Here is a 21,900-nt window from a genome sequence, read left to right on the forward strand (position 1 = left end):
GACACGCTGAGACAGCATGTGCCTATGCTCACTCACTCATCTCTTACTACAACAACTGGAAGAATGAGATTCAGACTAGACGTCGGCGAGCACATCATAAACAGAAGGGAAGGTAGCCCAGCAGCTAAAATTAGATGCATGTCCATCGCTGTTAATCTTACAGGGAGGGTCGGTTGCGGTTGCACATATATACAGACTAGATCAAGATCTGACCATACATCAGCTACAAACAAAGTCACTCACACACCTAAATCTCACTCTGCTCTCACTTGAATAATATACAGGATAACGTACGTCACAGTATGGCAGCCTCCTATCACTCGTTCGCAAAGCTAGGCAACACAAAAGGCGATCAGATGCAGATGGCATGGGCTACACAAGTCAAGCTCTACTTGTTCAGGAAGGAGGCTCAGGCAACTTCATCTGAGACATTCTATCCGTACCGAGAAAGGAAGAACTCGTAATCAGGGTGCCTGTTTCTACTCGTCTCGTCATTTTTGAGCATGGTGGCCCTGGACATCACCGCTGCAGCTTGATTCAGCTTGCGCAATCTCTCCTTCAGAGCCTGGGATGCTTCGCTTGACTGTGACTCAACATCGTCAGAATCGCCTTTGCTCATCTGAAACCACCACTCGGCCTGCATTATGAGACAACGAGCAAAACGTAAGAGCACCATAAATATGAACAGAAACATAGCCTTTCCAAAATACGAAGTTACATGGGGGTAATCAGGAAAAGCGTCCAACAGATATATATGAAGCAGTGTACTGCTGGTCACTTTAAAACATCCACATGGCTAGGACTACATTCCTACTACAGTATAACATTTGTCCTGGGGCCAAAAGACAAGCAGCTTAATGCTAAAGGCTTTTGCCAACACTTGATTTTCATGGTCTAGATGAATCCTTTAAGAGCATTAATTGGGGAAAATTATCTTTGCAAAGGTACAAGATGTTCAACTGCCTTCCTGGTAAGATAGGATCTTGGTATGATTTAGTTTCTGGACACAAGTACACCCGGTAAGAGATGCTCGAAACACGAATCAAATTATATTCGCCTTGGAAGCATAAACATCAAGGTTGGAAACCTCAGACAATATTTTAGGTCTTAAGTCATAGCACCAACTTACACCATTTTCAGTAAACGTCTATGTATCACCAGATATGTTAGTCATTTACCTTGTCATTGTAGGACTGCAGACCTACGACTGGCAAAACAACAGGAGCGTGACCAGCCTGGTCTGCTGAGCTACTTCGATGAATCCAGTGCCCAAGAGAATGATATGTCAAGAATGCAGCCTGAAATTTACCATCGGGTATACGGTATATGGGATACCATGCAACACAATACCTGAAATTCAAGAGTTTTGTTCCAACAACAAGCTCATCCCACAAAGTTTTACATTCCTACATACAAGTATATGATAAATGACAATGGCACGAATAACAGTGGAAAGCATAGAACATACCAAGAAGCTGGATGTAGATCATTCAGGCTGAGCTCCAAATTCTTTGGGTCTCCAGATATTTGGCAATTCAACGGTTTCACACCAGCAATCAGCTCATTTACCCTAGTAGGATTGCAATGAGTCTTCCATAAGAACATTGTACAAAATAAACACCTTTTCTAGTGTTCAATGTACAAGAACATGGAAAATCTTAAAATGAATAATGAATTGGTATTAGGCACCATGTTCATGAAACATGATTAGTTATGAGGAATGGCCTAGGCACAATAACCTGGAAAATAGTTTAAAAAGAAGGAATTCGGTATAAGGCACCATGTTCATGAAACATGATCATGACCATCAATCACATTTAAAAGACTAAGAATAAGCATGCAAACGCCCTGTTGATGCAATTAGACTCACTTGTCAACTAACTGTCGCCGCCAATATGGTTGTTCAGATTCAAAAAATTCAAATATGAGCTCGCCACTTGCTGACTGCTGATCATCTTCAGTATGCGAAGTAGATGACCTGTTTCTTGGATTAGATTGTCGTGGCATAAGCTTTGCAAAAATTGGGGGCGAGTTCAGACATGGAGATGTTTCACATGTCATATCCATATTGATTGCTTCCTTAGCAATGCTTCCACCATTGGTTATTTTAGGTTGACCGAAAAGTTGAACAGCAGATAGATATGGTACAAAATAGGTAGTAAACTGATAGCGACTATTCCACAAGCCTTTGGATCTATGGAAATCTTGTGCCCTTACTTCCAAACCATAGCAGCCAGGTTCTTCATACCACTGCCAAACACTACTTAGAGTGATGTCTGGAGTCTGGTGCAAACATAAGCTATCTTTTACACATTCTTGCAAGTCAGATTTACAGCCAGTAGGGCAAGGGCTACAGTGCATAGCCGGAGAAGCAGAGTAAATAAATCGTTCAAAATCAGCAAGAGGCCTACCAATGATAAGTTGGATATCTTCCACTCTCTGCTGTGCCGTATTAACATCACTGATGGCTTCTCTTATCTTGTTGTAATCAGTCTCGGTTCCATTATATGCTTGGCATTTCAAATCAACGTGCTCAGATGAGTTCAGTTTAGAAGTCATTTCACTAGCTAATTTGCTGTCTTCACCATTAGTTGATGCAGGACAAACTGAATCACAAATATCATTGGCTGGAACTGGCCCTTCAACAACAGAAGCCTCTGAGACTTCTAAATGCATCACATTAAACACCTCTTTCTTTCCAACAGGAACCCAATTCTGTGACAGGTGTCCAGCAGCAGAATACAACTTACAAGATTCTTGAGGATTATTCTTGGTTGTTAATTTCACACATTGAGCTTCCTCCGTTTCTGCAGCACAAGGATCAGTGTTCCTGGAGCCCTTGTTTTCAGGACATAAAGAGTGAGGATCCTCAAGAGTGATTGATATGTGGGCTTCAATGGAAGCAGCTTGTGGGGTCAAATCTGGAACCGAGATGCAAGATGCTAATGCAGCTTTCTCAATACCAGACTGTGAACTCTCATTTCCCTCAGTTGGACAGTTGCCAACTCCAGTTAGAATAACTTCATCAGCTGAACAAGAATTTGAGGTTGGTCTATCACCGGTGTCCTTGTCATGAACTAGCTGCAACATAGGCAATCCTTCTTGCTGCAAGTAATCCTTTGGCACCTTGGGGATAACATTCTTAGGAGCATAGTAGTTTTTCGATGACTGTGAACCTTGTTTAGAAGAAGAGCTTCTTTGCTGCCGTAGAAAGGGTGCTTGCTTCTTGTAAGTGGGTCTAGAAGATGTTTGGCATGAGTTTAATGCATCTTGTTCTTCTTTGGTAGACTCCATTTCAACTGTCTCATTTGGGGACTCCTGTTTGCATGCTTTCGTACTCTGATTATGTTTTGCCCTATGCCTTGTTGGATCTTGCTGTACACCCTTATTGGTGTCTTCTTGTGCACTCTTATCCCGAATAGGTGATTCACTCGTCTGTCCTGCTTTAGATATGGTCTTGTCATTTTTTTCTACTTTCTGCCACACAGCTGAACTGTCTTTTCCACTATTCTTGTGCCTATTAGCACTTACTACTCTGTTAGACACAGACAAATCACTATAGCTCGGTGTTTTTCTTGATCTTCTGCTCCTTCTCCCTGAATTAAATTGAAGAGAAGTCTTACTGTTGCAGGCCTCACTGCTGCACTGAACTCTTTCAGTATGACTACTACTATCAGTAACATCCTTTGAGCAACAGGAGCTGTGGCCAAAAGAATCATCTGTATCTTCAGCATGAGTAGCAGTTAGATGTGTACCTATCAAATGGCATTCCGTCCTCACATTATTCAGCCCTGTGGAAGGCCTCGGATGCAAATGGTCACGTCTATGTTCATCTTTGATGGTTGATCTAGCCTCAACACCAACACTGTTCCCACTGTTGTCATTGTTCCACCTGCTAAAGAATGAATCTGTGTCTTCAGGGTTATAAACACAGGCACACAATAACTTCTGATAGCTATCGCTTTCTTCTCCCAAGCCATGTTCAGCGAAGGTGGATCCATCAAATTCTGAAGAATCAGTAGTATTTGATCCATTGTTAGGAACACAACTGCAGCTTAATCTCACTCCTGTGGCATCATTAGATGAACCAGTACATTCAGAACCATCCATCTCATTAGTTCCTAATGTAGATAAATTCAGTATAGTACCACATTCTACATAGTCATTGTTGTTCCCTCCATCATCTTTACCCAAATGGGCTTCTTTAACCAATGAGCTAGCAGAGGATGTGGTTTCTGACAATTTATCAGCCAGCCAATTGGTCGGAAGTACCTCCACAGGACAAACAGCATAAGTATTCTCTTCACAAGTGATTTCTGATGCCAAATTCAGCTTTTTGCGTGTTGTTCGCTTGTAATGCTTCCCTTTCTTGTTTCCTTTCTTTTTAGGACTCCTTTTTGGAGGCTTGTCATCATCATGCAAAATATCAGAATCAGATCTCAAAGTAGCAGTGACAGGCCTGGAAGACTTCTTTGCAACCACATGGCAGGGAGGAACTGCTGTCGACGGATTACAGACATTTCTCCTATGCCGGGATTGTCTTAAGGTACTTCGTCCGTGTGGGTTTCCATTGGAAACCGGTTTAGAAGAATCAGCCTGATCATGCATGTTCCTTTCATTCAGCTGGCCTAACCAATACAGTATTCTTGGCTGTGCGGATGATAATTCAAGGCCCTCTGTACCAGGAGCTCCTGATGTCAAAGAGCTTACCGTGCTGACCTCTTGAATGTCAGACAAAAATGGCCCCAGATTCCAATGTGAATCATGCCCAAGCGGAAGTATTGTTAATGCCGTATCCCTGCCACACCACAAAAAGACAGTAAACAAGTAGCTTCCAGAAAAATGGAAGAACAGATGAGATGCAAGGTATTTGGATATGGTGACTGGTGGCATTATATACTGAAAATGCATCATAATGAAAACGATGGTACATATAAACTGGTAAGTATAAGAGGTCAACAAACTAGCGGAGATTCGAAGAAGACTAGGTGACACTGAATTGGGTGTTTTGTTTTAGTAACAAATTCAGTACAACTATTTTCTAGTTATTTCCTCCCTTTTCCCATGTGAAAACTTATCATACAAGCCCAAGAAAACTTGATAACTGACCCAGATTTAAATTTCACAGTTGTAGAACAGGGCCTGGCAGGGCCCTGTAAGCAGCCAACTGGGCACAAACACCAGATTTTCCAGACAGGTTTGATTGTGTGAATGGCTTGCATAGGCTTTATTGAGGTATGTTGGCAACAACACGATCCACAAATGGAGTCATCTTTCTTGTTGATTATCCCTTTTTTTTCTTCGTTTTTCTGAACCTGTTAAGTTGTTCCCTTTCAAGTTCATAGTATTTGACGTGTTCCCTTCATTTATAATTTTCTTATTAAATAGCGTATACATCTCCTGCATCAGCAGTAGATAAGATACGCTCAGTCAAGCCCACCAGTGATGATTGCCATTGGAAGCAAGTGATAATAGCCAGTTACCTGTTCTCAGGACGAACAGAAAAAGGTTTTCGTATCAGCTGGCCCTGATGAAAAGATAAAATTCCAAGTCAGGAAGGATGAAGCCAGATAATCTATGCCATGGATGAACAAGAAAACACACAACATATAGACCTTTGAAAAGTGGTTGCCAATATTTTGGTCGAATGATGTGTTGCACTGAATATGTGCTGTGCTCTGTAACCGTGTGTCAATTACTTCAAGTGCACATGGCATTTCTTGGAGAGCCTGCAATCACATGAGTGGATTCAATACCATACACTCAGGAAGGAAGGAATTGGCGACATCTTTAGATGATCTAACATATCTTTTGCATCATAAAAGATTTTTCTGGACCCTGATCAACTAAATTTACAGAGGTAATAAAGCAAGCATAGAATCTCTTGAGTAGGTGAGCTCACCCCCACATTCCTCAACAAGCACACACGCAGAGAGAGAGAGAGAGAGAGAGAGAGAGAGAGAGAGTAATCAGGAAGTAAATAAATTACACAAAAAGCCACTGACAGGCAGTAGGATAGTTTATAAAGTTGATGGATGAGATTGGCAACTGCAGAATGTGTAAAGTGTGGGCATTCACCCTGGCCGTTACTACATCTCCGATATAGCAACTAGTTTCACAATATGTTGGGAGGATGAAGCAAGAGTTGTGCAAAGTTTGATGACAACCCTCTACAGGACTAACATGATCGGTGTTGCAACTGAGCACAACGAATCTTAGGGATTCCACAGCAAATTCGTGGCAAATGCAAGGAGAAGAGAAATTAGGCTTGGAATTAGGGCCAATTCAACAGCATTGGGCGGGCATACACATCGTACAACCAAAATTCACAGGGAAGAGTTGGAAAAATAAATTGCGGATTATCTGAAACACCCATCCCATCCGAGGGCAACAAATAAAAGTATGGTGGGAAAAATCGAGAGGACCACCTTAACCTTAAGGATTCATGACGATCACCGGAAGGAAGCGGTCACGGAATCATCGAGGCGGAGGCGGAATCTAACTAAAGGCTCTAGGAAATCCCTAGGAAGAATGCAATCTAATCTAACAATAAAGATTGGAGTATTTTATTAGTGGGGATGGGGAAAAAACTGAGAATCTGGTGGAAAGCGAGACGCGCCAAGAAAATCGGAGGGCGGTCGCTAAAAACAGCAAGCCTTTGGAGGGAGGGAGGGAGGGAGGAACGGGGGTCAGGGAAACAAAAACAACACGATTTAAATTGATTTACGTTGGATTGCTTGTTGGCTTACTCCAAGTGGAAGTCGATGGAATCCAAGCCCAGCCTGCAGGATTCGTTGTTTGATTTGATTCCAGAGAGGAGATGGCTTTGGATGCAGAGGATCGATCGATGGATCGATTCTTTTGGTTTTTTGGTCCTTCGATTCCAACGCAACGGCGAGAGGGAGTTGGAAGGGGAATTCGGTTTCTCGTGCATGGACGGGATAAATATAGCCGACTGTCAGTGTCAGTGTATTGTAATTAAAACACACGTCATAACATAAAGAAATACGTGTATACCGCTAAACTAATATTTCGAAAGCGATGTTATAGTTTAATTTCGTAATTTATTTTTATTAATAAAAGTTGGTCTTATATCCGTAGTTGGTAATGAGGTGGGAAGGGTGCATGACGGGAGTGGATGGTAAAATAGTTAAATTATTTGAATTTTAGATGTTTTTATTAAATATAAGAGAATGATAAAGGGTATGTAATGCAATCACATGTGAGTAATTTGGAACACTCGCTATGTTAATGTTCGTGTTTCTTACACATCTTTAATCAAAGATTTTTTTTTAAAAAGAAAGATTTCATGAAATATGTTGGTCATTTCGTGTAATTGCTTCGGGAAACCCAAGAGATGGCTCCATCGTCCTTCTTTGGCGTGACATTTGGAATGAGAATTATCTAAAAATGCAACTTCACATACTGTATTTCCTATGCCAAACACAAAAATATCTCCATTGCACAATTCAGGAAAGACAACATTCCACAGTTACACATTCATACTCCGTTATCCATTCAGGCCTTTGAGGAACTTCACATCTTACAGGAGAAAATAGCCTCAATTCAAAACAACAATAATCACTGGGACGTTTGGGTTTATTGCTAGGGAAGCTCTAATTACCAATCATGAAAGTTCTATGCTTTGCCATACAAGTCTATATCACCTTTCACCTCTATTCTCTGGATCTAGAAGTCTAAATGCTCTAAGAAATTAAAAGTCTTCACGTAGTTGTTTTTTTAAGACAAGCTTAATTCTAGAAACTTATTAATAAGAAAAAATATGAGAGTCGAAGGCGATGATTATAATTGTGTCCTCAGCAACCAAAATAAGGAAGAAACTAACTATCATTTGTTTTTCGGATGCCCCTTTAGCATAAGAGGTTGGTCTTCTATAGGCTTCTCTTGAACCATTCTAGATACTTATTTAGCATGCTTTATAAAGCTAAGAGCACCTGTCAGTATTTTTTTTAATGAGAAATTTATTATAGCGTTATGGGAAATTTGGAAACAAAGAAACTCGAAGATATTTCGATATTTTACGCCGAGCTGCAATAGTTCGAAAATAAACCTCATTGGAATAGTCAACCTTCAACTTCATAGAATGAACTTCATTCTTTCCTCTATGATCTCTGCTTAGCTCTCCTCGTTTGTATAGTACTCTCACATTCCCTGCTTTTTAGTTTAGTAGAGGTCTTTGTTTCTTCTTTTTTGAGCATCTGGTATGCTGGGTTTTGTACAGTGATTTGTTTTTGACTTTTGCAATTTATATATATCTATATTCCTATAAAACAGGTGAGTTATGGCAGATCCACGTTCCTCAGTGTACATTTTACACGATCAAACGATCTATAATCAAAGTTAGTCCTTCATCTACTCCTCTCTTAATTATTTAGAAACCTCAAATCAATTTAAAAACCTGTAATTAATAGACGCAATCAATATTAAAAAATATGAATACACTATTATTTTTCTCTATCTATATCCAATAACTAGAATCAGCATTCTGCCATTTCCTTTCCTTTCTGTGCCATTTCCCTTGTGCAAATATGGACATGTTTTTGCTATATTAAGTCGAGAAGTTTTATGGATGCATCGTTAGCTTTTGTTTTCAATTATTTTTTCTGTTAATTTTTTTTGGCTCCACCGCTCCATCATAATATTATTGATTCTGCGGATATGTAACATATACGTGGTTGCTAGTTAATAAAATATAACAGTGGGGACTTTTCCACTGTAGTCCTTAAAAAAAGAAAAAGAAAATCCTCCATTTTCTTTCTTTCTAAAATCCTGCTTACATCTTATCGTTACAAATTCATGTTTAAATCATACAGTGCTGTTTTATTTATATGCAATGCAATCACGCAATTCCTTCCTGAAGGAATTCGTGTTCCCTTGGAGTTGCCTGTTAGTCCAAGGCTTGGACGATTTGTCACTCGAAACAAATGACTTGGACGATTTGTCACTCTGAAGGTTGGACACGCTAAAATGCCACTCAAAAGAATGTCACTTCGATATTATGCCATTTTGGCCTTTTTAAATCCATTACATTTCCTTTCCCGTGATTTGGCCACCCGAAATGACCATCTTTTGTTTCGAGTGGCAAAAAATCATTTTTCTCCTGTGTTTACCACAAAACTGTTGTGATATCAATCTTTTCGTAGCACCAATATAATTGCACTGTTCCAGCATGCTTTAGCAGGCCGAGGCACCGTTTGGAACACGAGAGGATCAGGTGATATTTAGTGATAATGATTCATTCATACATAGATGATTTTGGAGTTCCAAACAGACCTTTACTCTATTTAAGGGAAGAATGCAAACACAATCAGCAGATAACCTTTTACAGCAGATGCCGTGTATGTATGTATGTATAATCAATCAACTGTATCCATCTTCATATTACGTACAAAAAGGGCTACGAATTGAAACAAATCTAGCCAACAAATCATCTAGCCAACGAATCGAAGCAAGACGCCGTCGTTCCCGAGCACGAATCCTTTGCTGTCATCAAGGAATCTGCATACACCAACAGCAAAATAAACCACAGTACATGTTTCAGAGAAACAAACCGGCAGCTGTAAGTGATCAGTACGTGCGAAGAGAAGAAGGATTACTTGACCGAGTAGAGATTCCCGGGGATGTTATCTGCAGCCTTGTCGCGCACCCAGCTCTTCCCTCCGTTCCTTGTCTTGAGCAACACACCGCTCCCGCCAGCTGCCCACGCCTCATCCTGGGGATGGATCGATCATTTGGATTGGATTGGATCGGATCGGATCACAGCACATCACAGCAGCTGTTCAATCTTGTCACACCCGTATTCTCCCATAGGAAAAAAAAACTCTATCTCTCTCTATTTTATCCCCGTGACCCAGCATCGCTCGCCGTCTCGTACACTAGGGCTTTGCTCTGCGCCACATCGCCTATCTCGTCGCCACATGTTGCAGCCATCCTCACGCCCCATGCCGCCTCGCGCCTAGCGCCGCTCCCTCGAGTCCCATACCTCACTTCGCGTCCCGCACCGTTATCGTGCTCATGCCATCGCCGCCTATAAGAGGAACAATGTCCTCTTCCTCCTCCTTTCGCACAACACCGCCTCTCTCCCCTCCACCCGAGCTAAGCACCTCCGCTATCATCACACCGGAACTCACCGCCGGTGAGCTCCACCGCTCTTCCCCTTTCTCTCTCCCTTCGCACCCGAGAGCCATATCTTAGCCACCTTCCCGTTGTCACCGTCGCCGCCGCCGCCTTCTTGCCGTTGCCGACCACCGCCCTCGCGGTCGCCGACCAGATTCGCCCCCGCCCGGGTCGGATTCAGTCGTCACCGTCCTGCCTTGCCGCTCGTCGGAGCCCTCCGTCGCCGACGCGCCGCCATCGCCTACCGCCCCCTCATCGCCTCCTCCCTCTCTCCCTCCACCTCTCTCTCTCTCTTCTCGATCCGCCTGAGCCGATCACCTCTCCCTCTCCCTTATTCTCTCCCCCCTTACTGACAGGTGAGCCTGTCCTTTAGCCGAGCCGAGCCGCCTCCAAAGCCGAGCCAAGTCCAAATCGAAATATTTGAAGAATATTATGCTCTATTTCTTTTTATGATTTTCTCTCTCGATAAAACTTCTAAAATCCGCTTCTCCTCCGTCCTAACTCTGTTTTCGACGATTCTTCCACCGATATTCATCTAAATTCGAGATCTACCCAATCATATCAATTTCATAATTTTTGTGATTTAATTAGTTTTAATATAATTATTTGATTGATTTGTTGTGTGTGCTTTTGCTATTTGTTACGTTTGTTAGAGGAATGCGCGTTCGAGGAAGACCAAAAGGATCCGAAGTTTGAAGAAGGAGCAGATGAGGACTTCAACGAAGTCAAGTCCTACACCGTTGATCATGTTAATCCTATATTTTCAAACACAACCCGTAGAGTCATTGTTTCCCTCAAAAATATTTTAAGATAGTCTTTGCAAATTAAAATTTGCATCGAAAATCAGTTTTCTGTAAAACATAAAGATTTTATAGCCTTATCCTTGATCTACCTTTATGTATCTAATGTCTTCCCTTGAAGTAAGACTTGTTGAGTACTTTATATACTCACTCTTACTATATGTGGATTCAAATGATTCAGAGACTAACTTCGTTGAAGGTGAAAATGAAAAATAGAAAAGTTAAGTTTTGTTCATACTCGAGCTGTATGTACTTGGATCGTTTCTGCATTGTCTGCGTTGTATTGTGAGGCTTTATTTAATTATGCATACGAATCTTTATTGTAATGAACTATATATTGTATTATAATATCGTACTTTAATTGATATATGTCTGTGATGTTTATTTTTTTGAAAATATATACGTATCAGCTACTAATTTTAAGATTGGTATGAGTTGTATAAGTGACACGAAGGAGAAGGAGGGATCCGACAAATCTCATCGTGCACCAACAGCGAGCGCATTGCACCTAATTGACCCAGGCAAGGCAAATATAGTAGTTGCAATATTACCTGTGAGCGATAGCCGACGTCAAGAATCCCAAACCCGCGACTCTGCACTTGCACCTCCTCAAAGTCCTCAGTTATCTAGATAGAGATGGAAACCAATAATTGTAACGTGAGTGAAATGATGATGTTCAAGAAACATAAAAGGACAACCAATCAAATGTTGTTTCTATTCTAGTGATGACATGATAAAAAAAAAGATGATGCTAGCTTCCCCCATTTTGCAAGCGATGACAAGATGATAATAATAAAAAGGATGTCTTCAAGTAATGCACACGCTTACCCCAGTTCCTTTGCTGAGGAAGAGTCCACCGCCGCGCACCAGAAGCCAAAGCCCACCATCTGCTCTCCATCCCATATTCTGAATTCTCCGTGCCACCGCCCTGTTGTGTGGTTGCCAATATGGCTGCAAGCACAGATGTGTACACTTGAGAACCCGCCAACGAAAGGATACAGTGATATCAAGTAGCTTATGGAGCCTTAAGCGATCGAACCTGCCCAGGCTCCCAGGTCAAATAGAAGTTCCCTCGGCTGGATACAGCAACGTAGCGGCCATCAGGTGAGCGGTTCACCGTGTTGAAAGTCCCAGTGTAGTAACTTGCACCGCTAATGCCACTTGAAACTGTTCTGCATCACAAACAAAAAGAAGAAAAAGTGGAGCAAATAATGTTATGACTCGATCATCTAGTCACGCTTCATGTGTCATAACCTTTTACCGCTTTTTGAGTTCGATAGCCAAGAGGGGGCTTCAACTATTTTATACACTCAACGAGACACAATCATGGTTCACACAGTTTTAAGCAAATGAGCATGACGCACATACACTAATAAGTTTGATGCGGATCTAGCAGAATGTGCTGTGTCAAAGGATACAAACATTTCTAAGAGAACTCTACTTCAGAGTGTCGGCAACAAATGAACAATTTTGCTTTACTTGTTTCTACCTGTTGAGAGTAGCCGAAACAGTCTCTTGCACGGCAGCCTTCCAGTTGTAGCCACGGTTGGAAGTAACATAGATTGCTCCCTCATCTGTAACCATCTCCGCGCTCTGCTCGCCGGTAGCTTTTATGTAAACCTACAGCGTCACAGCAACGAGCACTTTAAGGCTTTCTCTTCCTAACTTTTGGATGCAAACATGGAAACTCTTATATGCGAGCGAAAGTACCATGTTCCCAGGAAGTTGGGCACTCAAAGGTATTCTTTCCCAGCTCTCTCCAGCATCTGAAGTGTGCAACAAAATTGCAGGCTTCCCAATAATCCATCCTTCTTTGCCCTGGAAGCTTACTGAATTGAACCTGTAGTTGAAATCTTCATCCTCCGCGGAAGGAATAGAACGAGGGAACCAGGTGTTTCCTCCGTCTTTTGTCTCCAATATCGTCTGTCTTGTCCCAAGGAGAAAACCTGAATAGATGCATGCATGAGCCCTGTGTCAGTCATATTAGTGCCAATGCACATGTGATCATTGGAGAACTATTACTATCTCAACTTAGAGAATGAAGTCCCCTCGAATTTCAAACTGTACTACACACAGGTATCGTCATAACCAGGACTTAAACATGAAGAAGTTAAGGTCCTCACAAAATAAAGCTAGCCAGTTATGCATTGCTTAGAATCTATGGTTGCACCATCGAACGGAGCTTCTGTATGGGCATATGATAAGATGGGACTACAGGAATAGCAATACAACTATAGCAAGCAGATAATGCTGTAATCTTGTACTCGACGTCTCAACTCTATTGCTTGTCATAGAAGTTTCCCCCAAGAGTGCCAAGTGCTAACCTCAGCAATTTTCTTTTTTAAGGCACAATTAATAAGTTAAATAGGCAGAGCAGCAAAAAAGATGATTTTTTTCTCGATCAGACTACAATTTTCTAACACTATGGCTTGTTCTGCGGAGCCTCAAGAGACTAGCAAGTAAATAGCAATACAGGAAGGAAGCAATGCATGCAGTGGGTTGGACTGACACTGAGTAACAAACGGCAGTGCATCTGCATTGTCGTTTCATGCATCTAGATTAGTAGGACACTAGTGTAGTATGCAAGGCATGAAGGCAACGGCGGTGCGTTGCTCGAAGGTGGCGGCGTGCGTACCGTGGGAGGGGTCGTCGGGGACGAAGGCGATGTCGAGGAGGACGACGCCGGGGTCGATGGGCAGGTAGACGCGCTCCCACTCGGAAAGCGCCGGCGTATCGTCCGCGCGCGCCGCGGGAGCCCAGTGGGGTAGCACGAGAGGCGCGACGGCAGCCGCAGCGGCAGTGTGGGCAATGAAGCGGCGGCGGTCGACGGTGGGCGGTGCGGAGTCAGCCGGGGAGTGGGAGGCACGGGGGGCGAGGAGGCGGCGACGGCGGGAGGTCGGGAGGAGGAGATGGAGCGAGGCGGCGGCTGTGGAGTTGGTGGCCATGGGAGCGGAGACGTGGCCGCGGCGAGGCAAGGCGCCGGTTGCTGCTGCCCTGCCTGTGGCTGGGCGTTCCGTCCTCTTATCCTGGCCTTGCCACTTTGCCAGTGCAGGGCCCGCCAGATCACCGCTCTCGATTCTACTGTAATTTAATCTGTAAAACGAATACGCTGCATCAAAGGGGGATGTAGCTCAGATGGTAGAGCGCTCGCTTAGCATGCGAGAGGTACGGGGATCGATACCCCGCATCTCCATTTTTTTTATTTTTATTTTTAATTTGGCTCACCCCAATGACGATAACTAACTGTCTGGCTGGAGCTCGCTTAAACCATCTTCAACCATATTATCTTTATTTAATTTTTTTCTCATTTACATTCCTTTTGTTTTTTCTCATCTGCAACAGTTTTTTTTCGAAAAAAATTGTGAAATAAAAGGAGAGAGAATTCTGTCATGGAAGGAATGACCTTTAAAATTCTTTCGTGATGAAAACTGTGAAGAAAAACCGTTAAAGCGTTGAAAAAACAAAAATCCTGTCGTGAAGTGAATCTGAACCCAAAGGGAAATCTTTGGAGATAGTTTTAGCTGTAATATGTTTTTCTTCTAATAATAATGAACTATTAATATTATTGCCGTCGCTGATGATTAGGCAGGAATCCGATGAATGGTTCGATAGATCTGAAACAGAATAGGTTTGAGAGTGTTTGACAATGCACCTAACCAAACAAATCTGTCATTTTCAGTTCTGGTCGAGATAGTGGCAGAGTACCAAACGAAAATACCACCCAATAGAAGACATGTTAATTAGGGGGAATTTGGACTGAAATTGTATCCGTGGGGCCATATCTGAATTCCCCTGAAATTGGTGAGGCGTCCCAAACGAAAATATAGCCGGTGATTTGTAGAAACGGGTAATATCTACTGGTCGGCGGGAGGATAATTAGTGTGCTTAAGCGCCATGATTTATTTGTCATGAAAGAAACCAAAAGAGAAGGAAGGTGATGGAGACATGTAGTAGTATGATAAAGCAGCGTGCTCAATTGATAATTCTGCAGTGTGCCAAACCTTGATGGAAAGAAAGCACCATCTTTTGGTTTAGAAAAGGATATGAGGATTCTTTGGCAAACAACAAGCAAAGTACGTACACTGCTCTATCACTTATACTTTTACCTTTTATAATTGCATGGCTAATTATAGAGCATTGCATGATGAGGCCAGGTAATTAAGAGAACTTGGGATGAGCATTCCTGAAAGCACGAGCGGAGCATTGTTGTGGGCAGAGTGAATTGTGATCTAACAAATTTTTTATATTTTATAGTGTATTTTAGATCCTACCTCTAATATTTTTTAATATTTTATTGATTAGATCTCCCTATAATCTAGTTGGAACTATTTAGCTTTACCGATTCTCTTTAATTTCAGTTCCAGCTCCGCCACTGCCAGGAAGCTGCTCGATCATGTGCAAAACGACATATTTTTGTTGGTTTTGCCTTGTTATTCTTCTATTAACCAGATGCATGAACAAGCGAGCCAAGTTTGACTGACCACGAGTTGTGAGACGGAATCAAGAGTTTATTTGGTCAAAGATACATGAAGAGCGTGTCAGTGCCTTTCCTTTGTCAGTATAATACTCCAGTTGGTCAAAGATGATGCCTTGTGACCACCAGTTTGTGTCGACATGAATAAACGCACTTCCGAAATATATATTTTTAGCTTAATTTGTTATTCTAATTTCAAGAGGAAGAATCTTAGTGTGAATTAATATACTCTTTATCATTGCAAACCATTTTTTGTCTACATTTTGCGCACGAATCCTAATACATGATGTTGGCTATTTTTGAGTTTTGACGAATAAATTTTTTGTTGCTCCTCTCTCTCTCTCTATAGATCTCTGCGAGTGTGTGTGTGCCTTCCATTCATTTTGGCTCCCTCCCAACACAAGAAAGGAAAAGACACGCCTTTTCTCCTCCTCTTCTTCCTCCACCGACCGCGTCTCCCCACCCGCAACACACGCATTTCCCGGATTCCCGCGGGAGCCTGCGTGAGATCTGCCGATCGAGCGCGATATTGGGCGCCAAATCGCCATCAAGTAACAAGGCTTCCGGACCCTTCGCGGGGAGGCACTGCCGCACTGCTCACTGGTGGAGTTTTCATCGGCATGGGAATCTCTCACCCTCTGACCGACAAGTACGACGCCCTCCGCGGCGCCTTGCTATCGCCGGAGAGGACGCCTCCGTCGTCCCCGCCCTCGTCGTGCTGCCCGGCTGACGACGACTACCTGGAGCACGATGTCTCCAGGATGGACACGCTCGCCGGCATCGCCATCAAGTACGGCGTCGAGGTAATCCAACGCCTCTCTTCTCCTTCTCTGCCTGATGTGGCTTGGTTGCTGGGTAATCAGAAATGGAAGCGGCACATGGTAGAGCTTATGCTGTGTGGAAAAACTTGGTTGTGTGGTAAGAAATGCAAGCAACGATTTCTGAAAAAGATTTCCATCGCTGGGAATGGTGTTTTGTGTACACTTCTTCTATGACGACTGATGAACTGGCAAGATCCAGATTTTACCCATATTTTGTACAGTTCGTAGCTAAGTAATTCCCCTCTTATGATCCGTCAGAATGCATGATCTTTGCACCATCCGTTTTAGGGTCCTCTAGATGCTGAACGAACCATATTCGTCAATCCGTCATAGTGTTATGGTGATATAATAATTATGTGGTGCACAATTTTGACTTGTTACGTCACAAATCCATGTTTCCCAGAGAGTTGGTGAGAGCAGTGACATCAAATATCTGCCTTCTGTATTTTTTGGGCAGCTTACTTAATTAGAGTGTTATATCTTACTTTTGTTTGCAGAAGCCTCATCTATTTCTAGATATCTGAACTTATGAGCCTTTGAGTTGCTGAATTAAGAGTTACGTTTTTCCTTGTAGATATCTGACATTAAGAGGGCAAATAGTTTGGTCAGTGACAGCCAGATGTTTGCACACAAAACCTTGCTCATACCTCTACCAGGAAGGCCCATGCCATCCTCTGTGAGGTTGAATGGTTCTGGTCAAAGAATCAAAAGGTAGGTATATCTCCCCATTCTTGTGTTTCCGATTATTTTGTATTCCATGTTAATTTAAGTTTTGTTAGTTTTTAATCAGTTGCAGAGAAAGCACAACTATTTTTTTTTTTCAGTGCCAACGTTTAATTATCAGACCGTTAACATATAAAACTGACTCATTTACCTAACCTACTCAAGATGGTTGTCATACTCACACGGTTTATCCACCATTGCTAAATTGGCGCCCTATCATGACATTACAACTGCTCGTTTTGACCATTTTGTCAGTAGATAATACATAAATGCGATAATCCTCTGAAAAAAATACATAAGTGCGGAAATATTTGTTATGAAATCTCCATGGTATTTCTCAGTTGTTGAAGTGATACATGTGTACATTTTGAACTTATTATCTAGACTATGATTTCCACAGAGCATGGGCTCCAAACCATCAGCAAGGCAGAGAAGTTACTGATTCATCCAAGCCTGGTCAGCAGGGGACGTCACCTGCAATGAATACCTTGCAGAGATACTATGGCCTAACATCTCAGAAAGGGAATACCATGGATTGCAGCACTGAAATGTCTGTGTACCCTAAGGGCAGCTTCCAAAGTATTGGCATGCTCAATTCCTCTGCACAGAGTGGTGACAGAAGCTGGGACTACCAAGACCCAGTAAATGGTTTTTCAGCAATGAATGGGGCAAACAAACCAAAGCAAGATGGTTCTATGCGCCGGCGACAGAAAGTGGAAGCAGATGGTCTATGCAATACAACCGATACCCAGGATGGTTTCCTGGCAGACCCAGTTAAGGCGATCAAGAGTTTGTTGCCGAGGCCAATCTCCAGTATCCGTCTAAGCATGGATACAAGCAATCAGAAAAGCAGTATTCCATTTCTTAACGGGTTCAAATCCGTGCGGAAGTCGCCAAGCGCGCCAAACTTTGCGGATGAGGAGAATGGGATCCCTATGTGGCCGAGTTCAAATTGGAGCTTCAACCATGAGTCCTTCACTCGGAAGACCAAAACCGCGTTGGACTGAAAGACCGAAACCGGTGTCAGTGGCTGAGCATATTTGCTGTGCCAATGCTGGTTTCCAGAGCGATGGCATCTAACTCTTGTATCGGAATTGCTCATTCATGTGGTAAAACTGTAGAGCACATTACTCTCACTCGATTTTCAGTGCCATGGGAGCGATCGATGGCTGTCCCTTTTTCAGTGTATGATGAATCTCTCCTTTCCCTTTTTACCTTGTTCTATAGAAAAAGATGAGATGTTTGTAATTTGTGCTGCTGCGCAGCGTGCTCCTGCTCCACTTGATTAGTTAGATTAGATCGGGAACGGCCGCGGCATGGTGATGGACTGACTACGCGCCAGCATCATCTCCGACGAGCTCTACGCCACCATAGGCAAGGACTGACTGACTACGCGAGGCCCACGGGCGCGTGGGGCAGGCCGCAGGGCAAGGCTCCTTTACCTTTGAGAAAAAGTTCAACTTCAAACTTATTCATAAAACTCATAATAAAAATTTGTTCATAAAACTGGTAACAAAAACTTATCGATAAAATTTATAAAAAAATATCCACAAAATTTATCCATAAAACTTGTAACAAAACTTATCCACAAAATTTATAACAAAAACTTTTTGAGAAAAAAATTTTGAGAATTTTTTTTAAAAAAAATTATCGAGAAAAATTTTTCAGTATAAACTTTTTTCAACAAAAAAATATCAGCATAAATTTTTGAACAAAAATTCCAATATAATTTTTGTCTCCCTTGAGTCTCACCCTAGCCCCACCTGAGCCTCCCCGCGCCCCCGCAACCCGTAGGCCGCGCGCTCCAACTTGGAAACTTATGCGTGCGAGTCACCACAATGTCCAAGCGCGCCACGACTTCCTAAATCGTGCGCGCTCCAAACAATTTTTTCGATGATATTAGAATTTTGTAAGATAAGTTGCCTCGCACTTCCTTAGATGACAACTGGGCATAACCTACTTGTCAGCAAATCCACATTACACGATCGTACCAAGCATATTGAAATATAATGGACTTGCATGCATTTCCTTGGAGAGAAGGAAGCCGGCAAAGATCTAGCTAGAAAAATCAAATTCATCGATCTCTTGGGCTACAAGGTTGTTGATTTTGACTTCTCAATCTAGCTAGTTGCAGTGAGTTGAGATTATTATGGAGGCCGGATTATATAACTGTTGAAGAATAGAATCATCACGTACGTACGTCGTTAGGATATATATGTTCCTTGTCCTATATATATACACACGGTAGAAGTAAGCTAAGGTACATGCATACTGCAGACAAGAAATTAAATGTACGTACGTGTATATATCTCCTAGCTAGCTTAGTCCTGTCGTTGTAATCAATCTTAACAAATTAAACTCTCTCTGCATGCTGTGATCTATCTGTTGTACGTAATCCATTGTCGGTTACAATATAATATAGTTGAAGCTAGCTAAGCTAGGCCCGAAGCATGCATACATCGACAACTATATATAAAAGGAACGGATGGGTCATCCTCGATCTGTCAATTAATCTCGGCCAAGTCTGATCGATCGATCTTAGCTGCTAGAGCTCGCTGCAACATACATGCATAATCGCTCGATCATGTCGTGGCCTGTAGTACTCGGCCTGCTCTTCGTCCTGGTGGCGTCGACACCGGCGGCGGCTAGGCTGCACCAGGGCAACCGGTACGAGAAGTTGTTCGACCGGCAGCAGGATGACCTGGTGGAGGCGCTGCCGGGTCAGCCGTCGGAGGTTGGGTTCCGGCAGTTCGCGGGGTACGTGACGGTGAACGAGTCGCACGGCCGCGCGCTCTTCTACTGGTTCTTCGAGGCAACGCACGACGTCCAGAACAAGCCCCTCGTCCTGTGGCTCAACGGAGGTACTAGCTAGTATATATTCATGCGGACATGCATCTAGCCAGTGCCCAGTAGTAGTATCTTAATTTGATCGATCGATTTGACCGCCGGCCGGCGCTGATCGAAATTAAAAGAGTCGAAGAATAGATCGATCCGTATGCATGCATATGCAGTAGTTCCACTTCCATGCATGCATGTAATCGATATTTATATATCTGATGATGGATCTGTTGTCAGGACCGGGATGCTCGTCGGTTGGATACGGAGCGGTGGAGGAGCTTGGTCCCTTGTTGATCCAGAAGGGAGAGCCCGAGATCAGGCTCAACCCCAACTCCTGGAACAAAGGTATATACGTACAGTAATAATAATTATTATTGTTAATCTGCATGCGACCAATATAACCAACTTTTGAATTAACAGACGCGAACCTGTTGTTCTTGGAGTCCCCTGCTGGTGTTGGATTCTCTTACACCAACACCACCGAGGATCTCAGTAATTTTGGCGATGCGCTCACTGGTATGCATGCATGCATGCATCATATATTATATTCTCCCAGATGAGATGATTAACCTTAACCTCTGGCTAACCTTGATCTCACGAGTTATATATCTTGTGTCGCTTTTGAATGGATGGATGAATGTATATGTATAATGATTGATCGATCGAAGCCCACGACGCTCATGCGTTCCTAGTGAACTGGTTCAAGAGGTTCCCACAGTTCAAGGGCCACGACTTTTACGTTGCCGGGGAGAGCTACGCTGGTACGTACGTACTGTACAGTACATGCACTACCCTATCGATCATCTTAATTCTCGAATGAAGAAGCTTAAGGGATCGATCAGATCTGAATGCATGCATGATTATGATTATATATATTATTTGTGACGGATATGATATGATGGATCGATGTCGAATGGATACATGCGCAGGGCACTACGTTCCGCAGCTGGCGGAGAAGATCCTGGAGGAGAACGACAAGCTTAAGCCGGCGCACAAGAGAGACCGCATCAACCTCAAGGGCATCATGGTCGATCGTCTTCATTAATTACTTCATATTATATTCGTGCTAATTATATTTGCAATCGATTACGTACTCATCCGATTAGTTAATTAGAGTAAGTAGCATGCATATGCATGATTATTGCATGCATGCAGATCGGTAACGCTGCGATCGACGCGAGCTCCGACGACCGCGGCCTGGCGGAGTACGCGTGGAACCACGCGGTGGTGTCGGACGAGGTGTACGGCGCCATCAAGAAGGAGTGCACCTTCGCCGACGACGGAGAGGAGAGCCAAGAGTGCAACCTCGCCTGGAACGACTTCTTCGCCGCGATGCGAGACATCGACCTCTACAGCCTCTACACCCCGGCCTGCACCGATGCCGTGGACAACTCCACCGCCCGCCGTCGCTTCTTCAAGCTCGCGGGCACCCCTCTAGCTGTGCGTCGTTGACCCATCAGCTTCAATTCATTCGCTCTCTCTCTCTCTAGATCTCTGTCATGACGTTGACCATGCACGTGGAATTCGCAGAAGGTGCACCGCGGCCTGCCGTACAACACGTACGACCCCTGCGCCGACCACCACGTGATCGACTACCTGAACCGCGCCGACGTGCAGGAGGCTCTGCACGCCAACGTGACAGGCATCCCCTACAAGTGGGCGCCCTGCAGCGACGCGCTCAACAACTGGGCCGACGCGCCGGCGTCCACGCTGCCGGCCATCAAGAAGCTCGTCGACGCCGGCCTCCGCGTCTGGGTCTTCAGCGGCGACACCGATGACCGGGTGCCGGTGACCTCGACGCGCTACGCGCTGCAGAAGCTGAACCTGCCAACGGTGAAGTCGTGGAGGGAGTGGTTCACGAGCGACCAGGTGGGCGGCTACACGGTGGTCTACGACGGCCTCACCTTTGTCACCGTCCGCGGCGCCGGCCACATGGTGCCCATGATCACGCCCGTGCAGGCCAGCCAGCTCTTCGCCCACTTCCTCGACGGGAAGGAGCTGCCGGCCACACCCGTCGTCCTCGTCTAGTCATCTCCACTAAATTAAGTTGGTTAGTTAGGTATGTAGGTGAATTGGATGTAACGATTAGGGTCAATAAAATTTTATT

The 21,900-nt window shown here is 43.6% G+C and overlaps 4 protein-coding genes and 1 non-coding gene across 11 annotated transcripts; 3 read left to right on the forward strand and 2 right to left on the reverse strand.

Annotated features, from left to right (window-relative positions):
- Nucleotides 1-103: 103 nt before the first annotated feature.
- Nucleotides 104-6,941, reverse strand: LOC133927455 (uncharacterized). Of its 7 annotated transcripts, none has more exons than XM_062373933.1 (7): nt 6,750-6,887; nt 5,616-5,729; nt 5,484-5,527; nt 1,871-4,798; nt 1,469-1,570; nt 1,179-1,350; nt 104-637 (listed from the first exon to the last, which is right to left on the reverse strand). In XM_062373933.1, exons 2-7 carry the CDS (start codon nt 5,715-5,717, stop codon nt 434-436), a joined length of 3,552 nt encoding a protein of 1,183 aa, XP_062229917.1. In that variant the 5' UTR covers nt 5,718-5,729; nt 6,750-6,887; the 3' UTR covers nt 104-433. The 7 variants fall into 7 exon arrangements, with proteins under 7 accessions (XP_062229917.1, XP_062229918.1, XP_062229920.1 ...); XM_062373934.1 differs by having other exon boundaries at nt 6,728-6,863; XM_062373936.1 differs by lacking the exon at nt 6,750-6,887 and adding an exon at nt 6,435-6,682.
- A 2,511-nt stretch (nt 6,942-9,452) lies between these two features.
- On the reverse strand, nt 9,453-13,476 carry LOC133927822 (photosystem II stability/assembly factor HCF136, chloroplastic). Its single transcript, XM_062374206.1, has 8 exons — nt 13,461-13,476; nt 12,648-12,883; nt 12,427-12,557; nt 11,977-12,109; nt 11,766-11,888; nt 11,489-11,563; nt 9,618-9,733; nt 9,453-9,519 (listed from the first exon to the last, which is right to left on the reverse strand). Exons 1-8 carry the CDS (start codon nt 13,474-13,476, stop codon nt 9,453-9,455), a joined length of 897 nt encoding a protein of 298 aa, XP_062230190.1.
- Nucleotides 13,477-13,576: 100 nt separating this feature from the next.
- Nucleotides 13,577-21,836, forward strand: LOC133927458 (serine carboxypeptidase-like 34). The gene is made up of 8 exons (XM_062373941.1): nt 13,577-13,952; nt 19,648-19,816; nt 20,031-20,138; nt 20,214-20,309; nt 20,462-20,554; nt 20,723-20,820; nt 20,949-21,233; nt 21,324-21,836. The coding sequence occupies exons 1-8, from the start codon at nt 13,746-13,748 to the stop codon at nt 21,819-21,821; spliced, it is 1,554 nt and encodes a 517-aa protein (XP_062229925.1). The 5' UTR covers nt 13,577-13,745; the 3' UTR covers nt 21,822-21,836.
- TRNAA-AGC (transfer RNA alanine (anticodon AGC)) lies at nt 14,058-14,130 on the forward strand. The gene has a single exon. It is a non-coding gene; the product is annotated as a tRNA-Ala (tRNA).
- On the forward strand, nt 15,758-18,143 carry LOC133927459 (uncharacterized). Its single transcript, XM_062373942.1, has 3 exons — nt 15,758-16,214; nt 16,807-16,943; nt 17,356-18,143. The coding sequence occupies exons 1-3, from the start codon at nt 16,032-16,034 to the stop codon at nt 17,960-17,962; spliced, it is 927 nt and encodes a 308-aa protein (XP_062229926.1). The 5' UTR covers nt 15,758-16,031; the 3' UTR covers nt 17,963-18,143.
- Nucleotides 21,837-21,900: the final 64 nt, after the last annotated feature.

This window comes from Phragmites australis, chromosome 8 (assembly GCF_958298935.1).
Source record: "Phragmites australis chromosome 8, lpPhrAust1.1, whole genome shotgun sequence".
NCBI lineage: Eukaryota > Viridiplantae > Streptophyta > Magnoliopsida > Poales > Poaceae > Phragmites > Phragmites australis.

Excerpts from the sequence above, each read along its gene's own strand:
- LOC133927458 (XM_062373941.1), top strand. The coding sequence starts at position 13,746 with ATGAAGCGGCGGCGGTCGACGGTGGGCGGTGCGGAGTCAGCCGGGGAG. Across the intron at positions 20,555-20,722 it reads TGCCGGGGAGAGCTACGCTG|GGCACTACGTTCCGCAGCTG; the intron begins GTACGTACGTAC and ends ATACATGCGCAG. Across the intron at positions 21,234-21,323 it reads TCGCGGGCACCCCTCTAGCT|AAGGTGCACCGCGGCCTGCC; the intron begins GTGCGTCGTTGA and ends TGGAATTCGCAG.
- LOC133927455 (XM_062373932.1), bottom strand. The coding sequence starts at position 6,934 with ATGCACGAGAAACCGAATTCCCCTTCCAACTCCCTCTCGCCGTTGCGT. Across the intron at positions 1,571-1,870 it reads CGGCGACAGTTAGTTGACAA|GGTAAATGAGCTGATTGCTG; the intron begins GTGAGTCTAATT and ends CAATCCTACTAG. Across the intron at positions 638-1,178 it reads TGCAGTCCTACAATGACAAG|GCCGAGTGGTGGTTTCAGAT; the intron begins GTAAATGACTAA and ends CTCATAATGCAG.
- LOC133927822 (XM_062374206.1), bottom strand. Across the intron at positions 11,564-11,765 it reads TCCTCAGCAAAGGAACTGGG|ATAACTGAGGACTTTGAGGA; the intron begins GTAAGCGTGTGC and ends ATCTCTATCTAG. Across the intron at positions 9,520-9,617 it reads GGGAATCTCTACTCGGTCAA|ATTCCTTGATGACAGCAAAG; the intron begins GTAATCCTTCTT and ends TGGTGTATGCAG.
- LOC133927459 (XM_062373942.1), top strand. The coding sequence starts at position 16,032 with ATGGGAATCTCTCACCCTCTGACCGACAAGTACGACGCCCTCCGCGGC. Across the intron at positions 16,215-16,806 it reads CCATCAAGTACGGCGTCGAG|ATATCTGACATTAAGAGGGC; the intron begins GTAATCCAACGC and ends TTTTCCTTGTAG. Across the intron at positions 16,944-17,355 it reads TCTGGTCAAAGAATCAAAAG|AGCATGGGCTCCAAACCATC; the intron begins GTAGGTATATCT and ends TGATTTCCACAG.